This window comes from Ornithodoros turicata, chromosome 2, assembly GCF_037126465.1.
Source record: "Ornithodoros turicata isolate Travis chromosome 2, ASM3712646v1, whole genome shotgun sequence".
Taxonomy (NCBI): domain Eukaryota; kingdom Metazoa; phylum Arthropoda; class Arachnida; order Ixodida; family Argasidae; genus Ornithodoros; species Ornithodoros turicata.
The window spans coordinates 95,406,919-95,427,729 of NC_088202.1; the positions used below are offsets into that span (position 1 = coordinate 95,406,919).

General features: G+C 45.4%; 1 protein-coding gene across 1 annotated transcript in view; it reads right to left on the bottom strand.

Moving 5' to 3' along the window:
• Positions 1-20,811, bottom strand: part of LOC135385814 (uncharacterized) — a 261,202-nt gene that overhangs the window by 16,902 nt on the left and 223,489 nt on the right. The window contains exon 4 of the mRNA XM_064615343.1: positions 7,365-7,498. Coding sequence (XP_064471413.1) covers positions 7,365-7,498 — 134 coding nt within the window. The remainder of the gene's footprint in view (positions 1-7,364; positions 7,499-20,811) is intronic.

The window sequence follows — 20,811 nt, forward strand, 5'->3', positions numbered from 1 at the left end:
TGAGTCAGTGATGACTGCCCGTCGCGCGAAGACCAATCGCAACGTTTATTTGAAATTACTGCCTACCAAAACGGTTTTCATGTGCTATCGCGTGACATATGGCCCGTGACATCTTTTCTCTTCTGCTCGATCTTCTTTTCTTGACTGTCCCATGGCTACTATTTGTAGTAAGATGCAGCATATATAACCGGTGTTCTACGATACCCACCTTACCCACCGATACCCACCCCGGAACCCATCATCACGTGGTCTAATAGTGCGCAGCGAGCTGCGACGACAGTAAGCCCATCACAGGCTGCGCCACTGTCGAGGCCGCGCCTCGCATAGTGTGCTCCCTTGCGGCAGCCGTGGCGCGATCTATGGGCGCTCAGCATTACTATGAGCCATCGCTAGTATCGCAAATAAAATCCTTGGGTGTCATATTGCTATCAAAAGTACTGAAGATACATTTTGATACTTGTGTAGTAGTCATCAAAATATTATTGCGTTTTAATTTAAGCATAGACATTATTGGCTCGCAGCAGGAGTTTCATACTTGGCAAACAGAGCTTATACTGGACAGATAAATTCTTCACAATGCATTGCAAACAAGAAAGAAAGAGAATGAATGGGAGGAAGTCCAATGAGGGAGCACCTCGGGTGCTCTTGGCGACCGACCGGCGGGCGAGAGGGACGGCGTCTGCTGGTCGCGCCGTGGAGCGTCTGTGATCGGCTTGTGGAATGCTTCTGCTTAGTGTCGGACGTGTTCGTAGAGCCATGCGCGTAACACCGTGTTTCACGCAGCGCCAAAACTCACACAGGAAAGCGAAAGTCGACGTAGTTACCGAGGTCTTTTCACGAAGTATACTGCGGTACAAACGCGAAGCAGACGTTCCCGGATACGCTCGCTTCCATTCGTGTGCCTGGCTAACGTCGTCATGGTGGTACTGTCGCTGGGGCTTCTTTAGCTGCAGAGGGAGTGCGAATCTTCAAAACTCGTTTATTTAATATGTAAGCTGTTTTCGGAAGAGAAACTTTGCCAAGTTGACCGTGAAGCGGTGATGAACGTTATGTGGAAGAATATATTATGGGAGTTTTCGGATGCGATAGTCCCTTTAAGTGTTGTTCTCGTTCTTCTGTGGTTCATTCGCTCCCAAGTGTTACCACATATCATAATCCATAGATGAAAATCTGGGAAGGGAGTACTGATACTGCTCAATTCTTCTGCCATCGCCTACAAATTGTACCACGCCTGCCATATCACCGCTAGTACCTTTCTTGGCACCAGGTCTGAAATTACCGATTAAATTGACGTTAGTCAGCCTTTAGCGGTAGTGTCCTGCGCGGGTCCGTATTGTTTGACCCGCATCCGACCCGTACCCGTACGAGCAAGACCCGCATTCCTGCGTTCCATTACAAAATGAAACCTGCCTCCCCTCGCAACCCGCACACTTTTTTTTTAGAGCGCGGCCCGTAGGCGCCCGTTACTGCATTGAGCGGCCTCGGCATTGTAACCGGCAGAGCGAACGAGGAACGAAGCGAAGGATGCAAGTACGGGAGAGCGTGAGGAAGATAGCAACGGGGAAGCGTACGGCGAGAGTGAAAAGGGCGCTAGGAGGAAAGCGAAGAAGTAGGGCACGCTTGGAAAGCCGGAACGCATCTGGTTGCGGTTCGGTGAGCTTGGCTTCAAACTTGGACAGGAACCGGCCGCACAATCACGGCAGTTACGGGCGCTCAACAGAGACAAAAATTGGATACCTTTCGAAAGGCGCACAGCCACCTGCGTTATCGATAAGACGAATATATCGTTGAGAAGATGCCAGCTACCCGTTGTGCAGGGGAGTGCCCTCACCATTTACAAATCACAGGAAGGCTGTATGAAAAAGTTGTGTACCCCTATGCCAAGAGTCATCCGCAAAATTTGGTATACGTGGCACTGAGTCGCGCTACAGACATAACCTCACCAACGTGGACAACGACGTCACAACGACTTCACAATGACTGCACAACGACTTCACGAACTGGGATAGGAGTGCTACCTGAAGAAAGTACTATGTGTGGAAAATGAAAACAGTGGTGCATAACTCTATCTCAACAGCTGTGCTCAAATTTCGCATTACCGACTATCGTAATCGTCCAGTGAATTTTTTCATTTTATTTTTTCAAAATCCCATTTCGCCTGACCCGCCACCCACAACGAGAGGAAACAGAGGCGTGCTATGATAACTTTCCGAGGCTCTTCCTGATACGTTATGTCCCTCGAGGGTTTGTTGTAACCGTCGACCGCGTACGCAACAGAACAGGGGTGTAACTTAAGGGGTTTTCCTCCTTTATTATGTAGGTAACGATAAATCCTGATGAAAAGGCACATACAAGTATACTTTAAAGAAGGGCATCTTGTTACTTGTCAAGGTTGCTGTGCAGGAACAAAATATCGTCCACGGACGACGGACTTGACTTTACACAGCGACCTTGGAGGACCAGCCCGGCCAGAGAAGTTGGAAACATGCGTTCTTCACATCGCAACACCAGCTCACAAAGGCTATGCAATGTAAAGGCAGGGGGCAGGGGGGGCATAGGATAAATATGAGAGGAGGGGCGCTGCCCCAAATTATGAGCTGGAGCGCCACTGCGGGTTTCGGTTTCGAAATTGATAGTCAAGAAGGAAACGTAGTGGGTGACTCATTAATTATATTCCTGTATTTGGAAACTGTCTTACCTGTGTCCAACCTGCTACCCGCGCTGATGTCAAAAGTGACACCCGTCCCGCTACCTGCAGAATATTGCAACTTGGGACGCGGGAAAGTGCGAGATATCCGCGGATCACGCATGACCCCATTTTCGGTAAAGTTTTATTGGGTGCAGGTTCGCATATTTCGACAAACGACAGCCATACTGTAGGTGACGTGAAGTTCATGAAAAGGCAGACTGCCTGGCGGAAAGGGCGACAAGCTGCCCCACATGAAAAAAGAAAAAGGAAATAACGAAAACTAAGTATTGTACGTTACGTGCAACTACTGGGAATAGATCCAGCCACTCCGGTTTGCCGCTCTGGGGACTCGCAGTCGTTCTAGGGTTATTCTTGCATTTAAACTCCTAGGATTTCGAATGTGGCCTCGTACTGCTCGCAGTTCACAACCAAGTGATAAGGACACTGGTGCTACTATGACTCTCTCAGACGACGTGAGAAATCGAAAGACACATTACTACGTCGTGTAAAAACACAACGTAATTTACGCCAGTAACATACGCTGACGAGGAAATGTCGAACAGCCAAAAATGGTCACATGACCTAAAAATTATCCTGCCTGTGAAGCGTAATGGCGTGGGACCTGGACAAGATGACGATTTTGCCACGAGCTACCGCTTGGGAGTCGCTACAAGGACTGATCATTGTCTACACCCATGTGATTCCCTTACTGTCTTCTCCAGCCCGTGCATTATCCATCCGCCCCATCACGTTGAAAAACGTCAGTTGAACGTATTGACACAGTATTCTTTTCGTACCTGTAACTTGGTTGGAGATTTTCGTTACTATCATAGTTCTCACCCAACCAGACACACTTGTGTCTAATATGTTCACTTTCTACTTTGCATTGCACGCTGAAACCCCTGGTTAGTGGTAGCTATATTGATAATCGTACTGGTAGTCACAAAGCGTGCTTCACGCAGCCCTACCAAGCACAACGTCAATGATTTAGCCGACTTTCGTCTTCAGTCACATCGTTCTTCTACGCCATGCCTATTCTGTGCTGCACACCGTTCATGGGAAGCAGATTTTGAGAAAAGCAGTCGAAGAGCTTACACGTGACTTGTTCTTCCAAGGCCAGCACCACCCACACGTATAATCCAAAGCAGTCTGGTCCTATATACCTAGCGTTTGAATCACACTAATGCGGATATGATTTCTATGTACATTTCTGTCAATCGTTAGAGCTAAGACATAGCACTGCCTTTCATCGCGCATATCTGCGAGTACCCGTCTACAGCACTGCAGATGTTATCCCCTTACACCTGGGCTGAGGTCACAACCCTCCCCCTACCTTGGATCCCCTATTGCCGCATGATCTGATGCGTGTTCTCACTTGGTCACTCTCGGTGTCCTCCAAGCGGAACGGCACCGACAGCTTCCTAGCGGGCGAATGGCAAACGCACGAGCACCTTGCAAAGTGTCGTTGTGACGAAAAACGCTAGACGCCAACACGCCATTCATGAAGTTATACTGAACAACCCACGCGAAGCACGGCGACAGTGTCTCAAGTTTTCGCCTACCGAACTGTGTTCCAGTTCCCGCTTGCTAACTTGGGAGACATCAATGCACTGCAAGACCATAGCTACCGGAACCGGGAGTCCACTTATTTCGCCTCATATCGTATTTCGACACAGTCAACTTAACTGTAGAACTGTGGCCACGGAAGTTCTATCCTCCATCTACTAGGATGACTATCACGACGTGTTAAAAGGGCACAAAACAGCTCGCCTAACATTTTGCCATTATCACGCTCCATAAAAGAATGTAGTTCCCAATCTATCAACACATAACTGTTTTAGCTCTAGCCAGCGTATTTACCAAAAGACAATGCTATTCAAGACGCATAACCTGCGCAAGTCACCCCTGTTTTCCCTGCGTTACTCGGCTACGTCACGAAATTTTCACGTGTCACAGCGCCGCATTCCATGAACTGGAAATTACTGACGTATCGGGAACCTAACCAGGCCGTGTTGTGGCGAGATGCGGCTTGGGGAATGTAGGAGTTGTGGTAACATCACGGTGACATCGCCAGAACGCACGTGCTATAATCTAAATGACAATGGGGATACTTATACCCGCTCACAGAGCAATAGAGCGCTCAAAACTTAGTGCTTTTGTGAAATGAAACATTAGGGGTTGGACGGTTTCAATTCGCGAAATTGCAAATTCAAAGTAGCCTTCTGAGTGGAAGGATGTTTCGAATTTGCTGCATTTCAAGGTACCGCAAACGTGAAAATGACTGGGCGCAACGTGAAAATGACGTGTGGCTATTGCTGTCGAGTCATCGCAGGGCGGAGCGTGCATATTTATTTATTTACCCTCCGGGTCGTGAAGCATCGTAGAGGGGAGTGGGTGCGAAATGAATAAAACGTTAGAAATTCACGGGGAGTAGTACAAAAAAATTCAACAAGACACATGTACGACAAATGAAATTAACAAGGGTGTGCTGAGAACAGAACGCACCTTCTTGTTTCAATAAAAATTTTACTCGCAGAAAAGGTCGTATAAGCACGATGTCCGAGGTAGAAGCGAATTGTGAAATGACCTTGCGGAGCATGAAGGAATTTCTACTATTTGTCTGTGGTCAGTACGCGGGGAGATATTAGAAAGCTGTGCGATTAATTACTGCCTACGACACTTATTGTGGAGTAAACAGCCACGAATTAGTTTACGACGAACGCTACACACCAAGACGTCATTCATAAACTTATACTCTGGGGCGTGTTATTGGCATCGCCTGAAGATCGCAGCATCGTAACGCCGTCTGTGCTTGTGCGATGAGTGGCGTTACGATGCTGCGATCTGCAGGTGAAGCCAGCAAAAAACGCGAAGCACGACGACGGTGTCTCAAGTTCAAGAATGTGTTGAAGAATGCTCAGGCAGATTATATGCTTAATTTTCAGGGCTGCCACGCTGGCAGATAGGATTGTAATTATCAACAATGTATCGGGTGTTTTATCCCTGTTCGATTGTGTTTGAAAGAGCACTCTGCTACGGAAGCTGCACATACTACCTTGGGTAACACCAACGACTTTTATCGAGTAGTCTTACTATTAACTGAGGCAGAGAAGAAGTTTCGGTGCACGTAACCCAGTGCTCGAGTCGAGCTGCTAGTAATACAGTCAGACCTCGTTTTATGAACCCTCGATATACGAATTCCCTCAACTTACGAACGGCTCCACAGGGAACCAAACTTTTTCCGTGTATTTTGACCTCGTTTTACGAACCCTCGATATCCGAACTATGAACGGATTATTAGGGAACGGACCCAAAGTAGCCAAGCCATTCTGACCTCGATATACGAACGGGCGTTATGAAGGACAGGCCAATGGACTGGAGGATAATGAAAGTTCCTCAGTACATGCTGGCAAGGTCAAACATACAATGTCCCAACGCCACTAGGTTCCACAAACATGATTCACCATTTCCTGAAAGAATAATTCCGGCGTTTACAGCCGAACGGTTGTGAGTTTGGACCAGGTCTCCGAGATGGAAACATCTTGCCATTCCAAGAGAAGGCGTTCAGTCCTGACAGCCGGTGACAAGCGTGATATTTGCCGTTGGAGACAGTCTCATCCGCGCGCGATACGGTACTTTGAGGACCGGGTGGATGAGTCAAGCGTCAGACTTCTGTCATCTCTTCTAAACAGGATAGACCCTGCCGAAAGTATGGTGCAAAGCACAATTACGCAGTATTTTCAATAATGAAACTTATTCAAATCAATTTCCCGTGGTTTTGTGATGTATTTGTACACTGCACACCTCGGACCTCGATTTACGAATACCTCGATTTACGAACGATTTTCTGAGAAACGAAGGGTGTTCGTAAAGCGAGGTTTGACTGTATATCCAACATGAGAGCACCATGATAGATTAGAACAGATGGAAACCCAAAGTGATTTCTATTCTAATACTGTTAATGCTGTACGCGAATGCGCTCTAGTAGAGAGTGAAACTGTCATGGACTTGTATTCGGATGAGTTAAGTTCCACAAGCCAAGTTTTACACCACATAGCAATGTATATGTATGTGGGAATGTATGTGAGAATGAATAAGAGAAGCGAATGGAATGTTGGGGAAAATCAGATCACATTTGGTATCATTTACGAAGACCTACTGTAACCGATTAGTCAGGAATGATTGAATCCAAGGTTACGCATTTCATGAAGTAATCGACAGTTGGATACCTTATCGAAAGCCTTAGAAAAGAGGAAGATAAACAAAGAAATCGAAGTTGATGTTGATGTTGATGAACAAAATAATAGGGAGAGATTGAGTTCGAGAGATTGATGGAATCGAAATATAAAGAGTGCAGTGAGCGTTTTGTCAGTTTAGAGGCAGTGCTGCCCTTCTCATACAGCCAAAAGTTTTTGAAAACATTCACCATTAGCAGCGTATCACAGTGCAACAAACAGCTGTGCCTATGCCTGCATAGTGGCTCTCTAATATTTGGCACCTCTCCAAAACAATTTCACACTTCTATTTGCCTGTGTAGCAAGAAATAATCATATTGTTCGTCTCTCCTTTCAATTTTGTATGGGAATTTTTAAATCTAAAGCATACGATAGGTGGAATTGATACAATGAGTCCATTCGTTACAACACTGTGACAAGAGAGCAGTTCTCGTACGCACCTCATCATCGTTGATGAGCCAAGTGAGTTTTGCCCCTGGCAGCGAGAAAGGGGCCTTGCACGTAACGTTGACCAGATCTCCTTCTTTGTATCGGTGACGCGTCCCATAGATGACTGGCTGCTCTTTCGGGACCACTGGAACAACAAATTCAGAGCGTAAGGGGATTGAAACAAATCAAAACAGATGTTGTTCATTATGACATACCCGCACGTTTCAGAAAAGATAATTTCTGTAATATTACGTGAGCATCTAATACCTGTTTGTCATCCTCACGGTGAACCATATTTCTACGACCAGAGTACTCCATGTTAACATGTGCTTTGGCATTACCTGTATCTCTTTGGCCATATAGAAGGTCTGGAATCACGTACACGGTTAGAAACAAGAAATAAATAATTAGAATGTCCTGAAGCATAATGTCAACATAGAATAATGACTCAATTGAAACTTCATCCCCCAAATGTGGGGCGAAAGATATTTACATAGCTCTATTTACATGCTACCACTGCGTACATACTACTATTCGCGCGTAACTCTATTTACAATCATCCTCGTGGTGCTGCTGCTGCTGCTGCTGCTGGTGAAGACGAAAACTGCTCGCCGTGGTTGGCAATCACCCTCGTCATTGCTTAACACCGTGTTTTTTGGTGAAACCCATGGAATCCAAATACAATTCATGAAGCAATTCATATGTGCCCTTTTGATTGCAAAACTTACCGTACCGAAATATATTGCGTCGCTCATCAACGTGCAAGTCGGTGTACTGAACTTCATTACAGTGCACGTAAACGAAAATCGCCTAGGCTAATTGACGTGTTCGACGCATTGAAAGCGCATACATACGCAGGGTCTCGCTTATTCCTTGTTCGCTACGGTACATTAGGTACTGAAGATAAAACAACAAAGCGCAGCCAGTTCTCGTAGAAAGAAAAGTTTCTGCTGTTCAGAAATTCCTTAACATTTCGGGTAGCCCTTCAGATGGAAAGTAGCTAAAATGATACGACAGTCCAATAAAGTAGCCTCTCTTCGAGGCTCTTTACTTTTTATAAGCTTTATTTTCGTTCCATTCTGAGTAATATTCACGCGCTGCTTGCGCCCTCCATCGGTGCGTGAACACTTTAGCAAGGAATGCAGAGCTTTTAAGGTTCAAGGTAAAATAAGATAAAAAATATGGAAACCAAGTCAAGCTACTGCGGTATCGTTGCTTCTTTCGCTTTCTTCCTCTCCCTCTCCCCCTTTCTATATATGCATGCTTATCTAGTTTCAACGTAGCTTCTTTTTAGTTTCTGCGTGTATACATTTATAACGAATGACGATGGCGTCTGATGCAGTGTTTTCACTTGCCCAAATATTATGTGTGGAATGTTCCCCGGAAATAATTGTGTGGCAGCATAAAGGTGGGCAAGGGAAAAAGAAGAAACCTGCGGTAGCGGCAGAGGTATGTTCGTTCAAGCGTGTTCTTTTCTTTTTCTTTCTGCTTGGAAGCAACAAAAGAAAGCTGGATACGGGGACTGAGATTTTTAGAGTTATATATTGTTGCATAAGGGGTAAGCAGCTAAGCTGCGAATTCGGCTACGTCAGACTGAACGTTATTGCATATTACACAGGAGGAACGAGCAACAGATGCAGTGCGGACAAATGCATATTCTCGACACTTGAGACGCAGCACAACAGAGAGTGGGAAATGCTCCGAACACAAACTTTGAGCAGTTCCTTATGGATAAGCTTAAGCCCCATCGTCATCCATAATCCCCTCGTCTCCATCAATCCCTGTGCTCAGACACTGAAAACGACGCGAGCAGTGAAGATCGCAGAGGAAGATCGTAGAAGGCGCCCGTACGCGTCTTCTACGAAGTGTGAAGACGGCGTTCAACGGGGGCGTGACCTTTGTGGAAGGTACGGTCAGCCTGGTAAGGGTGGCTGCTCGGTGCACTAAAGAGTGTTTGAGGAGTCGACACAGCAAGGCCCCGTACGATCTACCGACGGCGAACAAGGTGGTTGTCGTGTACCTGACAGAAGCCAACAACGTTCCTGCCTCTCGAAGTCTTGCCATCCATCAAACAGGTGGAACTCTGCAACATATCACAGACATCGACAAGGTGTGCGGTCCTGCATGTAGCATATGTTCTTCCCGACAGGAGCAGACAGTTGGCATAGTAAGAAATCCGGGAACAAGAGAGTAACTCAGAATGACTACTATTCCAGTTTTCTCTCTGTTCATGACGGCAGGACCATCTACTTCACGGCTCGAACCTCTTCCAGCAATTTGTCGTCGACTCTTACGTGTAGCTTATTAAGGCTTGTTGTAGAGCAGCGTGACGATCCGGGCCTTTTTGTAAAATCGGCTACACGAAGTCTTCCAATTTTATAAAATTAAACAGACAGTGCGCACTATTTTCAGACGCTCGCTAGAGCTCGCGTTCTCCCCGGAGTTCAGAGCCACAGAACTTTATTCGAACAGTCCGCAGTGTCACCCCGTGGGAGGGGTGACCTCTACTCTTCTTTGACAGTGACCCAAAGAGCACACACGGTCCCCAGGATGTCCCCAAAGTGTCATCGTGTCCTCGTCCTTTGATATGAATCCGCAGAACGTCCTGAGGACGATACTCGCGGATTGTCCGTGAAGAGTCATTCAGTTACGTCCTGTGCGCGTCCCTGTTGGTAACTAGCTGGGATGGGAAATACTATTTTGTTCAGTTTACCTGCTAAGACACCCCAAATATTGAGTGATACATCTGTTTTTTTTGTGTGTGTGTTTTTTTTGCCGATCTTTGAGGCTGAATCACATTTGTCATAAACAAAGGGCGGTCCTGTGTAAGATTTCTCTTACCCTAAAAAAAAACAAAGGTGACTGCCTATGATGCATGGAGCATTTACATCGAAAAAGACAGAAACGCGCGATTCTGCTGCCCTGTTTTTGACCTTCCAAGGTCCTACAGAATGTCTCAAACCAAAAGCAGTAAGAAACGCACAGGCTTTACGCCGGTGGAGAGTTAATAATCTAAGCGATTCCTCGTTTGTTGTATTATTTGTTTGCTTTGCAATTCAATATTATTATTTGCTTATGGCAGAAAAATGAAAGTGGCAGCGTTGCTAACAGCAGATTAGGTTTTGCTCACGAGCTGTATCTGTATCAAAGAGCGCGCATCCAATTGCATCTTGATTGATAATTATTATATTTTCTTGTTATTATTTTGTATAATAAACTTCTTTCTTCTGCCTTTAGGAAAAGCAACAATATTTCACCTGTATCTTTTAAAAGACTTTTGTCTGGTTAAACTTTTATAATTAGCTACCTGGTATTAAACTAACCCGAAACAACAGGTATTGAAATCACCAGTGTCATACTCCGAATCGATAATTTGCCGACAAACCATACATTACATTAAAGAACATTTTTAGTTCTTGTTTCTTTGTTTCGTAAAAGCTTCCTGTATTCCAGCCCTTTATTCCACCAAATGTACAAATATGTGCAATAAACTGTTTGCAATGAGCATTGCATTTGTTGTGGCTTCTTGTTTTGTGGTTTGCATGTATCAGAAAAAACTCACTTGCATGAAGTATACTGTTTCATTAACACAGTGTAGATTAAATTTTGAGGTGTGCAATGAGCCACCGTTTCCTGCGGAGGGTTGGGGTGCGTACTAAAACCCTTCAGTAAAAGGGGTGTACTAGCACTCCCTCGGGAAGAGTGTACAAGAAAACCCTTCAGTAAGACGGGGTGTACTACAACTCCCTCAAGGAGGGTGTACAAGAACACCCTCTAGTAAACAGGGGTGTACTAGCACTCCCTCAGGGAGGGTGTGCAAGAACACCCTTCATTCTGGTGTGTTCTTTGACGCTTATAGGGCGTCACGTTCGGGACAATCGACGACACCCCAAAAGGATGTCGTGGCGCCTACCTTTTTTCTTAGAGTGTGGGTCCGTTTTGCCTCTGTTAAAAACACGGAAGAAAAAAACCTTCGTGTGAAACAGGCCCTAAGCGAATCCCCTTTTCTTCGTTAATCTTGTGCTCCATCCCTTAGGAAACGAGGGACGTCACAACAGCCCCTATTATGTCCTGTGTTTTGCAATTTGTATATGTCAAAAATACTGACTGACCGAGCAGAGTCGACTCAACTACCAGACCAGTAAAGTAATTAACTATACAAGTGACGCATTTACAGTAATGAATTACATTCTTTGTATTTACTTTCTTGCAGAATTACACTTGACAGCATGTAATTCTAACTGTAATTTAATTACTCTTGAGTATGACTTGTAAGTCACTTGGAATAATTCTTCGAATTATTTGCGTACAACTTCTAGATCCAACCTCACGTTAAATGACTGTCCATTTTCACCATGTTAACAAGTCCTGCTTCTTTTGGAAATACGAGCTCTTTCGGCCTTAATTCAGCCATTGTTCTGGTTTTACTGAGCACAGGTTTCGAGTCATTTGTTTTGTTTGTTCAACTGTCGTTTATACCAGTACTACTGTATTCGTCCAGGAGTAGAAATAAGGGACACATCAAAGGTATATACGTATTCCAATGAATGCAAGTCAGTGTAACTCAATTACTTATCAGGGTTAGCTGTTATTGGTTACAATTCGTACAATCAAATTGTAACTATAATGTAATTACTTTCCGGAACGTGTAGCTGTAATTGAATTACCTCGGAAACGTAATTGTTACAGGTCTGCAGACGACGCACAAGCAAAGGCTTCGAATCGGCTCGTATCGCTAACTTCTAGACTACTTGAGTGAAGAAGATGTCAATGGTCCACCAGGAAGGTCCATAGGATGGGCCAGGAATGGTCTACCAGGCTTCCTTCTTTCTAAGCAACCCGGCAACCTCTGACTCGGTGCCCAACTCTCAGTTCCACGTTCATGATCATTACGGCCGACGGGAACCGAGCGTCCTTAGACGAGAAGGCGGCAGAAGGAGGCTCAGACACTCGTGAAAGCAGAAATGATAATCAGGAATGAGATCTCCACGGCGTCTAAAGTTGTTTTGGAAGCTGTGGACATGCTACTTCAAGATCTTCTGCAGTACGATCGTCCATTCGATGGAAAATCGGTTATCGTCTCTTCACCAGGCACAGCCTGACTGCAAATATGCCTGCTTGAGATACTGGAGAGGACTGGCAGAGTCTCTTTCTTCGGATTAACAAATGAGAAGCAACCGAATCAGAGAACCAAGTGACCGTATCCCGGGATTGTATGTGTTAGGGGACATCATAGACTCGGTTTTCGGTGGGGTTATTGAGCCTAGACGTGCGGAGGAATTCGCTGAGAAAGTCATTCTCGCCCCGAAGAATATCCGCGTTCATACTCTCAGTAAAGATGCTGAGGCGTCTTCGGGCGGAGTACCCTTCAGAAACACACGCCTGCAAGAGTGCTGACGAAGCGATCTCAAACGACAACGATGAGGTCTTCATTCCGGAGGAATACTTGAACAGTCTTACTCCAACTGACCTGCTTCCACATGAAATACATTTCTAGACGGGTACCACTGCCATGCTGCTCTGAAACCTCGCAGTGAACAACGGCATTTGTAGTGGAACTTGGGTAAAGGTCAACAAGATGTTCCGGTTCGTCCTCCGTTGTCCTTTCATGAGCGGTGAACGGAAGATAAACTTCACGATAATTCCTCGGATCGATCTCTACTAGGACGGGCTTCCTTTCAGGTTTTGACGTATCCAGTTTTCACTTCGAATTCGCTATGCCATGACAATCAACAAATGCCAGGCCAAACATTCACTAACGTCAGCCCGTATGTCTCCTTGAGGACGCCTTCAGTCACGGAGGATTGTGCACAGCCTTTTCAAGAGTTCGCTGCCCAGAAAGAATCGCGGCAACTTCCAGTTCGCTCAAAAACGCTGTTTACTCTGAATTTATGATTCCGTTGTTGTGTTTGCTGAAATAGAAGTTCCTGTTTTCTTTGTTATCTCTATCTTTGTTGATCCTCTGACCAGTACCATTATATTGTAAACTAAAACTTTCAATACATTCAGAAAAATATAAAACGATCACTAAAACGGGTACGGAGTCAATGCCATTTTGTTTTTAAGGATTCGTGTGCTTAACATAGGGCTAAGACGCCGAAGGCGCTGAGCCATGAGACTTCGGTGGCCAATGGCGTAGAGAGCCGCCCGGAGGCCAAAAGGCGGGACTACTGATATCCCAATATCATCAAAAACATTCACGTTATATGGTTTCGAATGCCGCTCCCTGTCGCCAGTGCGCAGTGAACATTCTCTCACCGCACTCTAAGAGAAAAAAAGAGAGAGAGAGAGACAAACAACTTGATTTTAATGATGATGATAGGGGAGTTTCATCGCCAGGTGCGATACTCCTCCTCATTGAGTAAATGGAGTGCAGCTATGACTTTTCCTCTGTTTATACTCTTTTCTGCTCATCTTTACTCTGATCACCCCGCCTTACTCTGCCGAGACACTCGTTATGCTGCTAAGATTCCCCCTTACGCAACAAAGAGCGTAAACGATACTCTTTAGTAGTGTAAAGGAACAGAGACAGGAACCGTTACTCTCCTCTTTTACACTTTTATGCTGATATACTCTTGTCTTACACCTAATCTCCTAACTTGCTCTGCCGAGATTCTCTTTCGTAGTCTGCAATTACGAACATTTGCTTAGGAATCGCAAACAAGGTCGTTGTAGTAGTAGAAAACGTAGTTAGAAACGCAAGGTGACTTTTCTTCTTTTTTCTTTTTCTATTTTTTTTTTTGCGCAGCAGATTGGGTTCTTTCAAGTAGTACTAGTAGTAATTAACTGCTAAAAAAGAGAATAAAACGGGGAAATTGAGCGGAAATTGATTTACTGCTGGCATTGCAGCCACGCTAAAAGATGCATAGGATTTTGCTTCAAAGACTGCTTTCGAAAGGTGTCTGCTTGCGTTCTTGGAGCCACAACAGGTGTCGCTGCTACGGTGGTTGACATTCCTATGATGAGCTGGCTGCGGTTGCAGCGGCAGATATATGACGCAGTCATGCCGTCGTGAGTAAGCAGGTTCTCGCCTGTTGACTACCTGTAGTATTTCTCTGAAATAATGTCTTGTGAGTGAGAGCCAATGTATGTGCGTATTAGCGAGTCGTCCTCTTTCCCGGCCCAAGTGGTCGTCTATCTTAGCTTGTGTACGCCCTGGACGACATCAGGCGTAGGGCCTGAACGTTAAAAGCGGACACTATTGATAAAAAAAATCAATAACAAAGTGACGTCAGTGAAGCGCAGTAAGGTAAATTTACCCCATATCCTCGGAGAGTAATTTTAACTCTCTTACGGAGTTAAGGTACCAGTCCTGGACGTCAGTGTGACATTTGCGCTTTCGGAAAAAGGTTGAACGTTACGCTGCATAAGAGTGATCTCAGTGACAAAGAATTTACACTGGCAAAAGAGTTGGGTATACTCTATTTTTTTCTCACAGTGTACTCCCAAAAGCAACTACCGAGTGCAACTTTGTAATACCTACCAGAGAGGCTGTGTAATTTATGAGAATCTACGCAAGATGAAGATCGACATCGACCACATTTGCATACATAATGATGTTCTTGAAAAAGGCCCCGTGGGCATGGGTGAAATCCAGCGCGCAGTCTTCACGCTTCCTTTTTCGTTTCACATTTCCTTTTCTTACCCATAAACTCGTTCCGACATGGTACCGAACGCACACTCTAAATCTTTTCACACCTTTAAAGGTGTAACAACGTGCATGGCGCACGCCTTTTTAGGTGTAATTTTGGTAACATCATAATGGAGCACGGTTTCGCACACATTTTCTTTACTCGAGTGTTGTCTGTCCTCCAAAAATGCAGTCTTGCAACATCTCAACATTGTTCAACAGTATTGTAGACACTTGCGCGTGCTTGATTATCGATAGCGATGTATATATGCATTAGCCCGTACCTACGATATCCAAGACATAATGTAAGCAAGATTTGCACTGACACTTGATCTTTAGCAATGCTTTCCAAATTTTGTAAAATATCATCCTGGAGATGCAATGTTACGCAACCAGGTTGAATGTGCATAGCGCACACCTTTAAAGGTGTGAAAAAGTTTACAGTGCATAACTACAACTGGTAAATACATATAGGCATAATTACCAGTGGTAACTCATAGCGCCCAATTTGGAAAGTTTCGGTTATTCAGAATAGAAACGCGACTGACAGATATCTGTGTTTAACGAGGCTTGGGCTGGTGACGAGTGAGGTGTTCTCGTATTGCTGAAACATAGCTAGAGCATGAGTTCAATGTAGGGGAACGTGAGGCACACTGAGGTATGGGGCAGAGTGTTACATTGCCCGTATCTGCCTCATTCGGGAACCGAAGCGAAACTGCGAATGTGTCCATCAAACAGTGCGACATTGTCATCAGTTCACGCTGCAAATGGTGGAGCCTTTGTCAGATAAGCAAATCGTATGCTTTCAGACATATGTCGGCACAGTTCCCTTAGAAGTCGGACCAGGACGCACATTCCCCAGGGCGTCCGTCGTGACGTTGCCCACCTCTGTGAGGCCGACAACGGCGAGCCCTTTCATCATCATCATCATCATCACCACCACCACCACCACCACCACCGTATTGGCAGACGTATTTCGACGAGGAAAAAATATTTTGATGACATTTCTTTGTGGTATACAACAATAGTGACTTGCGCGTTATGACTGCTTGTAGTAGATGAAAGCGGAATCCCTCAGAATTAGAATAAAAAGATGGCATGCCGTTTGCTCACGCTCAGCCTTGTGCTGATACGCGCATCGCAATACCTATGTGACGGGGCACGGTGTTATGGGAGCACATGGGGCACACTGAAGCAGTGTACTCCAGGATGGTGAATAGTGCGGCTGCTACATAAAGCCGGGTGTCCGACAGGAGAGAATGCCGCGGGGGAATACGAAGTTAGTTTTCTGAGGCAGAGCAAGAAAAGACCGAATTCGTTTCGGCGTTCGACGTTCCATATATGGCACTGGTACATGGGAGCGATATTGATGACCACCATACGATGCGCTCCAGCCAGCAGACGCCTCGAGCCCTGCTACACGTTTGAAGTTCACTTTGCATCAATTAATTCGTTGTATGCTCTTCGTATCATACTCCCCCGCTTGTAACACTCTGCCCGAGCCTGGGGCACACAGTTACAAGAGTTTGCTGTCTATATTTTCGCAAACTGTCGGAGTATCTCTTCAAAAATAACGTTTAATTTGTATAACCAGTATAAAAAAAGATTTGTTCTAGCAAGTGGAGTTACAAATGCAAAGTTTGCTTTCCTGTACAAAAATACAAAAAATCGACGAACTTTTTCGTCTCATTGTGCCTCACGTGCCCCTACTCTCTTCTATGCGAGCTTTCGTTCCTGAATTCATTTTTGAGAGTGTTTGACCTGTCCCGCAAGGATACTTTCGAACGCAGTGGCACTGGAAGATGATCATGATGATTACGGTTTTTGTGGTACAGCAGCGACAAGGGCTCGCAGTGGAACGATTGTCTGGTGATACTAGAGCTAGGTAAGTGAAGGCGTGGGAGCTTACTGCCGGTTCCTTCGAGACACAATTACGGCCTAAGCGTAGCAAGCATATGCTGTTACTTGGGATTTCACTGTGCAATTTCTGCAATGGAGTGCTTTCGTTTCTTATGCAGTAAATGTAATGCCATTATTCATTAGATTACTTTAACATAGTAAGTAGTGTGGTTGTAACTAGACGCATTTTAACAAACAGTAACTCTATCTCAGTTATTATATTCACAAACAAGCTGTATATGTAACTTAGTTACCTTTGGAAGTAACTTACAAATGGCTTGCAGCGCCCTAATACTAACTTCCCAGAACGCAGTCTTTCACGGTTGGCGCAGCGTCCCTTTCTGGTTACCACAAAGACGTCCTATCTTCAACGAGACTAGTGCACACCCACGTATTCCTTTTTCACTTTGAGCTGTAGTCTCTGGTTCAGATAACATCCATCCACTGGGCATGCGACTGTGAAGATAACTCCCAAAAACCAAAGGCGTTGAAGGTTTAAGGCACGTTTAATCATCATTCTGACAACTGCCATGACAGAGCGCAGCGGGGACAACTGGTCGACATTTACCTGAGCTTTCACGTAAAACATTCGAGTTAATCCTTCACATTCCTTTGAACATTTGCTGAAATGAAAGTATTTAAGCAATCAGAAGGCCGTGATCGGCGTCTTAGGACCGTCTGCTTCATTTTCTGGTCCCTTCCTTTTTATTGCGTGATTGGCTAAGTTCGTGTTTTTCTTTAAGGCAGGTTTTCTTCCCTACATCGCTGGGCGTTCAATGGGAGACCTGAACGGAGCCAAGCCCGAAAGATCGACACTGCACTAATCGGAAGGAGCCCAAATGATTAACCAGCGCTCGTTCAGAGTGGTTGAGTTCGTCTAATTATTTCGGTCTGGAAACAGAATGTGACTCAATACCCCTGGGCTGCCGGGGCCCATTGGAGTTTACTGTACTCACGGAAACGAGAAAAGGCAACGAGTCATTATTGCTTCCTAGTCGATGCGAGGCTACCAGAAGGGTAAAAGGTTTGGTAGCGGTCCGTTACAGTGCACAGGACATCGATGTGTGCCATTAAGACGTACACCACCGGACACTAAGGCGCTTGCGCAGGATTTCCGTATCGGGCGTGTTTATAAATATCCTACAGGTAGATTTGCTGGTTTTCCGGTCATTTTCGCGCCTTTCTGGCAGGTATTTAGGGTGGGGCATGATGTAAGATCATTGGGGGATGTTGGGGACCGTGAGGGGTGCAGAAAAAATCCCTTCCGGACAGTATACTACTAATCCAACAGTAAAGGTTGTGCTAAAACTTGCTGTCCTCAAGAAATCTATTCTCTTGACGACTTTGTACTCATACACCGTATGTCGCGTGTATGATCGATGCTGTACCCGCTGTCGAAATTAGATAGCGGAACACCGCTACCCCATACTTGACTCAAAAGCAGTGTTGCATATAGCGGCGCTACTGGTAGCGCCGCTACCGTATTCGCTACTTTTTTCGGGAGCAGAGTAGCTGTCCCACTACATTTTAAATTTGTAACGGAAAAAGTATTTCCGCTGCAAATATGGGTAGCGGCAGACTCATTCTCCGCTACCGCTACCGCTACTTTTCATAATATGGAAGACGTGGAACGCAGAGAGAAAAAGCGAGATAACGGCGAAGCATCATTTTTTCTTGTTGTTGCTTTCCGTTCCTTGTTAATCAGGCAGACTGATGTGATGACCTTCCTCAATTTCACTAACTGTCACAAGCTAAGCGCAATCGAATATTTAGTAATACAGTTTGCGTTATTCCTTCAACTGAAAGACGGCACCTGAAGAAAAGGCAGCAGCAGTGGGACACGAACCCACGCCCTCTGATTGCCGGTCAGGGATGCTACCATTACTGCCATCATTCAATTGAAATATGCAGCTGGGCGTCAAGAGGCTTGTCTTCTGTTTGTTCTTCTGTGTTTAATTGGCTCATAGACTGCAACGTTCTGTTAATCTGTGCATTTTTTTGTTAATTTTTAGCTCACATTTGCGAAACACGAACAGCTATGTTAAACATACTGCATAATAAGGGTTACGAAGCTAGTCTCAGTGATGCAATCAGTTGCAAGACCAGTTGAGCGCGTTGTGAGCGCGTTGATAGCATATAGCAAATTGTGTTTTCCAACTTTATTGTTCGGGAGCAGATAAACAAAGCGTCGTGTCTTTTGGTAGGGGATAGGGAAATGGTTCTCAACCGCAACGAGATATCGCCATAGACGACCTGCGCGCCTACGTCATCGATTACGTTTCGCCGCCGCTCAAAGCAGGCTGGTGGGCACCTACCAACCTTGCCTTTTCGGCCTATCAGCCGACGCGTTTTTCCCGCTTCTTCCCCGCCACAGCAAAATATAACCTCGAACCGGTCTTCTCGTTACCTCACATGTTTGTGAACAGAGGGTTGTCTATGGGCCTGTTGCTCTGGGCCAGGTGGCGCGAGTGAGCAGCAACATCAGCGCCCCAAATCATGCAACACTCCCCAGTTTAGCAGACGACACGGCACTTTCAAGTACACGGTTTCGAGTCGTTCGCACTTTTCAAGAAGCACAGCTTTTCTGTTGATTTCCTACAGGTTTTGTAGCTTCCTTGGCACCATACCGTCTGACACACCATGCAAAACCCGCTGATGGAACTCCTTACTGTTGGGATCCGCAGCCGCTTGGGCCCGAAATGGCGCTGTGCAAACTTCACTGCAACAGCCCTATAGCCATTGCACTCCAAACGTACCGTCAACTTTGCTTTGAAGTGTTTGTGCCACAGGTAAAGCATTTCTTGCAAGATAGAACTACCTTCGCTTACACAGGTTGCCGAACGCGATCTGGTTGTTTTCTCGTGCAATAATATAGTGGTGCCATGATGTTACACCTAAGGTTTGTCTGTCCAGTGTGGTGACGTGTTGCTCGTGCCGCAGAGCAAGACTGCGGATAATTTTGACCACCTGGGGTTCTTTTGACGTGCGCCGGAAACCTCCGACACACGGTGCTGTTGCGACACACTGTGCATTAAATACGTTACACTGTATGTATATGAGCCATACAAAATGAAGAAATAATAATGTTATTCGGGAATCAGTGTACGTATGTCAACGTGCTTATTAATGCTCTTTGTACACTCTCTTGGTGAAGCGTTTAGGTTGAGCGTGGCCGACTACGGCAATCAGTTACATCACCACCACCACCTGTAAGACATAAGCTTTGGTGCGGTATGGCAACCGTACTCAGAAGGCTATCTATTCTTCTCGGAGGCGTTGGCCAGGCGAAAGCTCGAGCAAGCATTATGCTATTCGTTTGATATTCGTGCCACCTGGTAGCAGCTTATTGATGAGCGGTCGCTTACGATGGCAGTTGCGCCACCTAACCACAGGAAAACCTGATCAATTCATCGACAGTAAGCAGAGAAAAAAGTTTGAGGTTGGGATTCGCAGATATCTCGAACTTGGCTTGTGTTCGAAACATTCTGACGGGAAATTATTAAATGTGCATAGGCGCCATGTACATTTCATTTGTGCATTTAATTTAATTACGTCTTTAATGCACATCCTCTCAAGGTCAAGATCAATGCGAAATAAGATATCTTGGCTGTAAGTATTGGTATACTTTATGGTGCATGCTGGTATCAGGGAACATAAATATTGCACCGTCTTTAGGCACATTCGACAACGCGATGCCTACGGTAAGACATTGCCTAGAGAATCAGTGTACGGTAGCGCAAAAGTAATGACATAGTATTTACGTTACTTTTATTTGGTAGCGGTAGCGGTATCGCGTTACTTTTTTGTGTAGTAGCCGGTAGCGGTATTCCGTTACGGCCCGTACCCATATGCGGTACATAAGTGCGGAAACCGCTTCCGGTTTCAGCGGCTCCCAAGATATCTACGCTGACGACGCTGTCAACATGCTG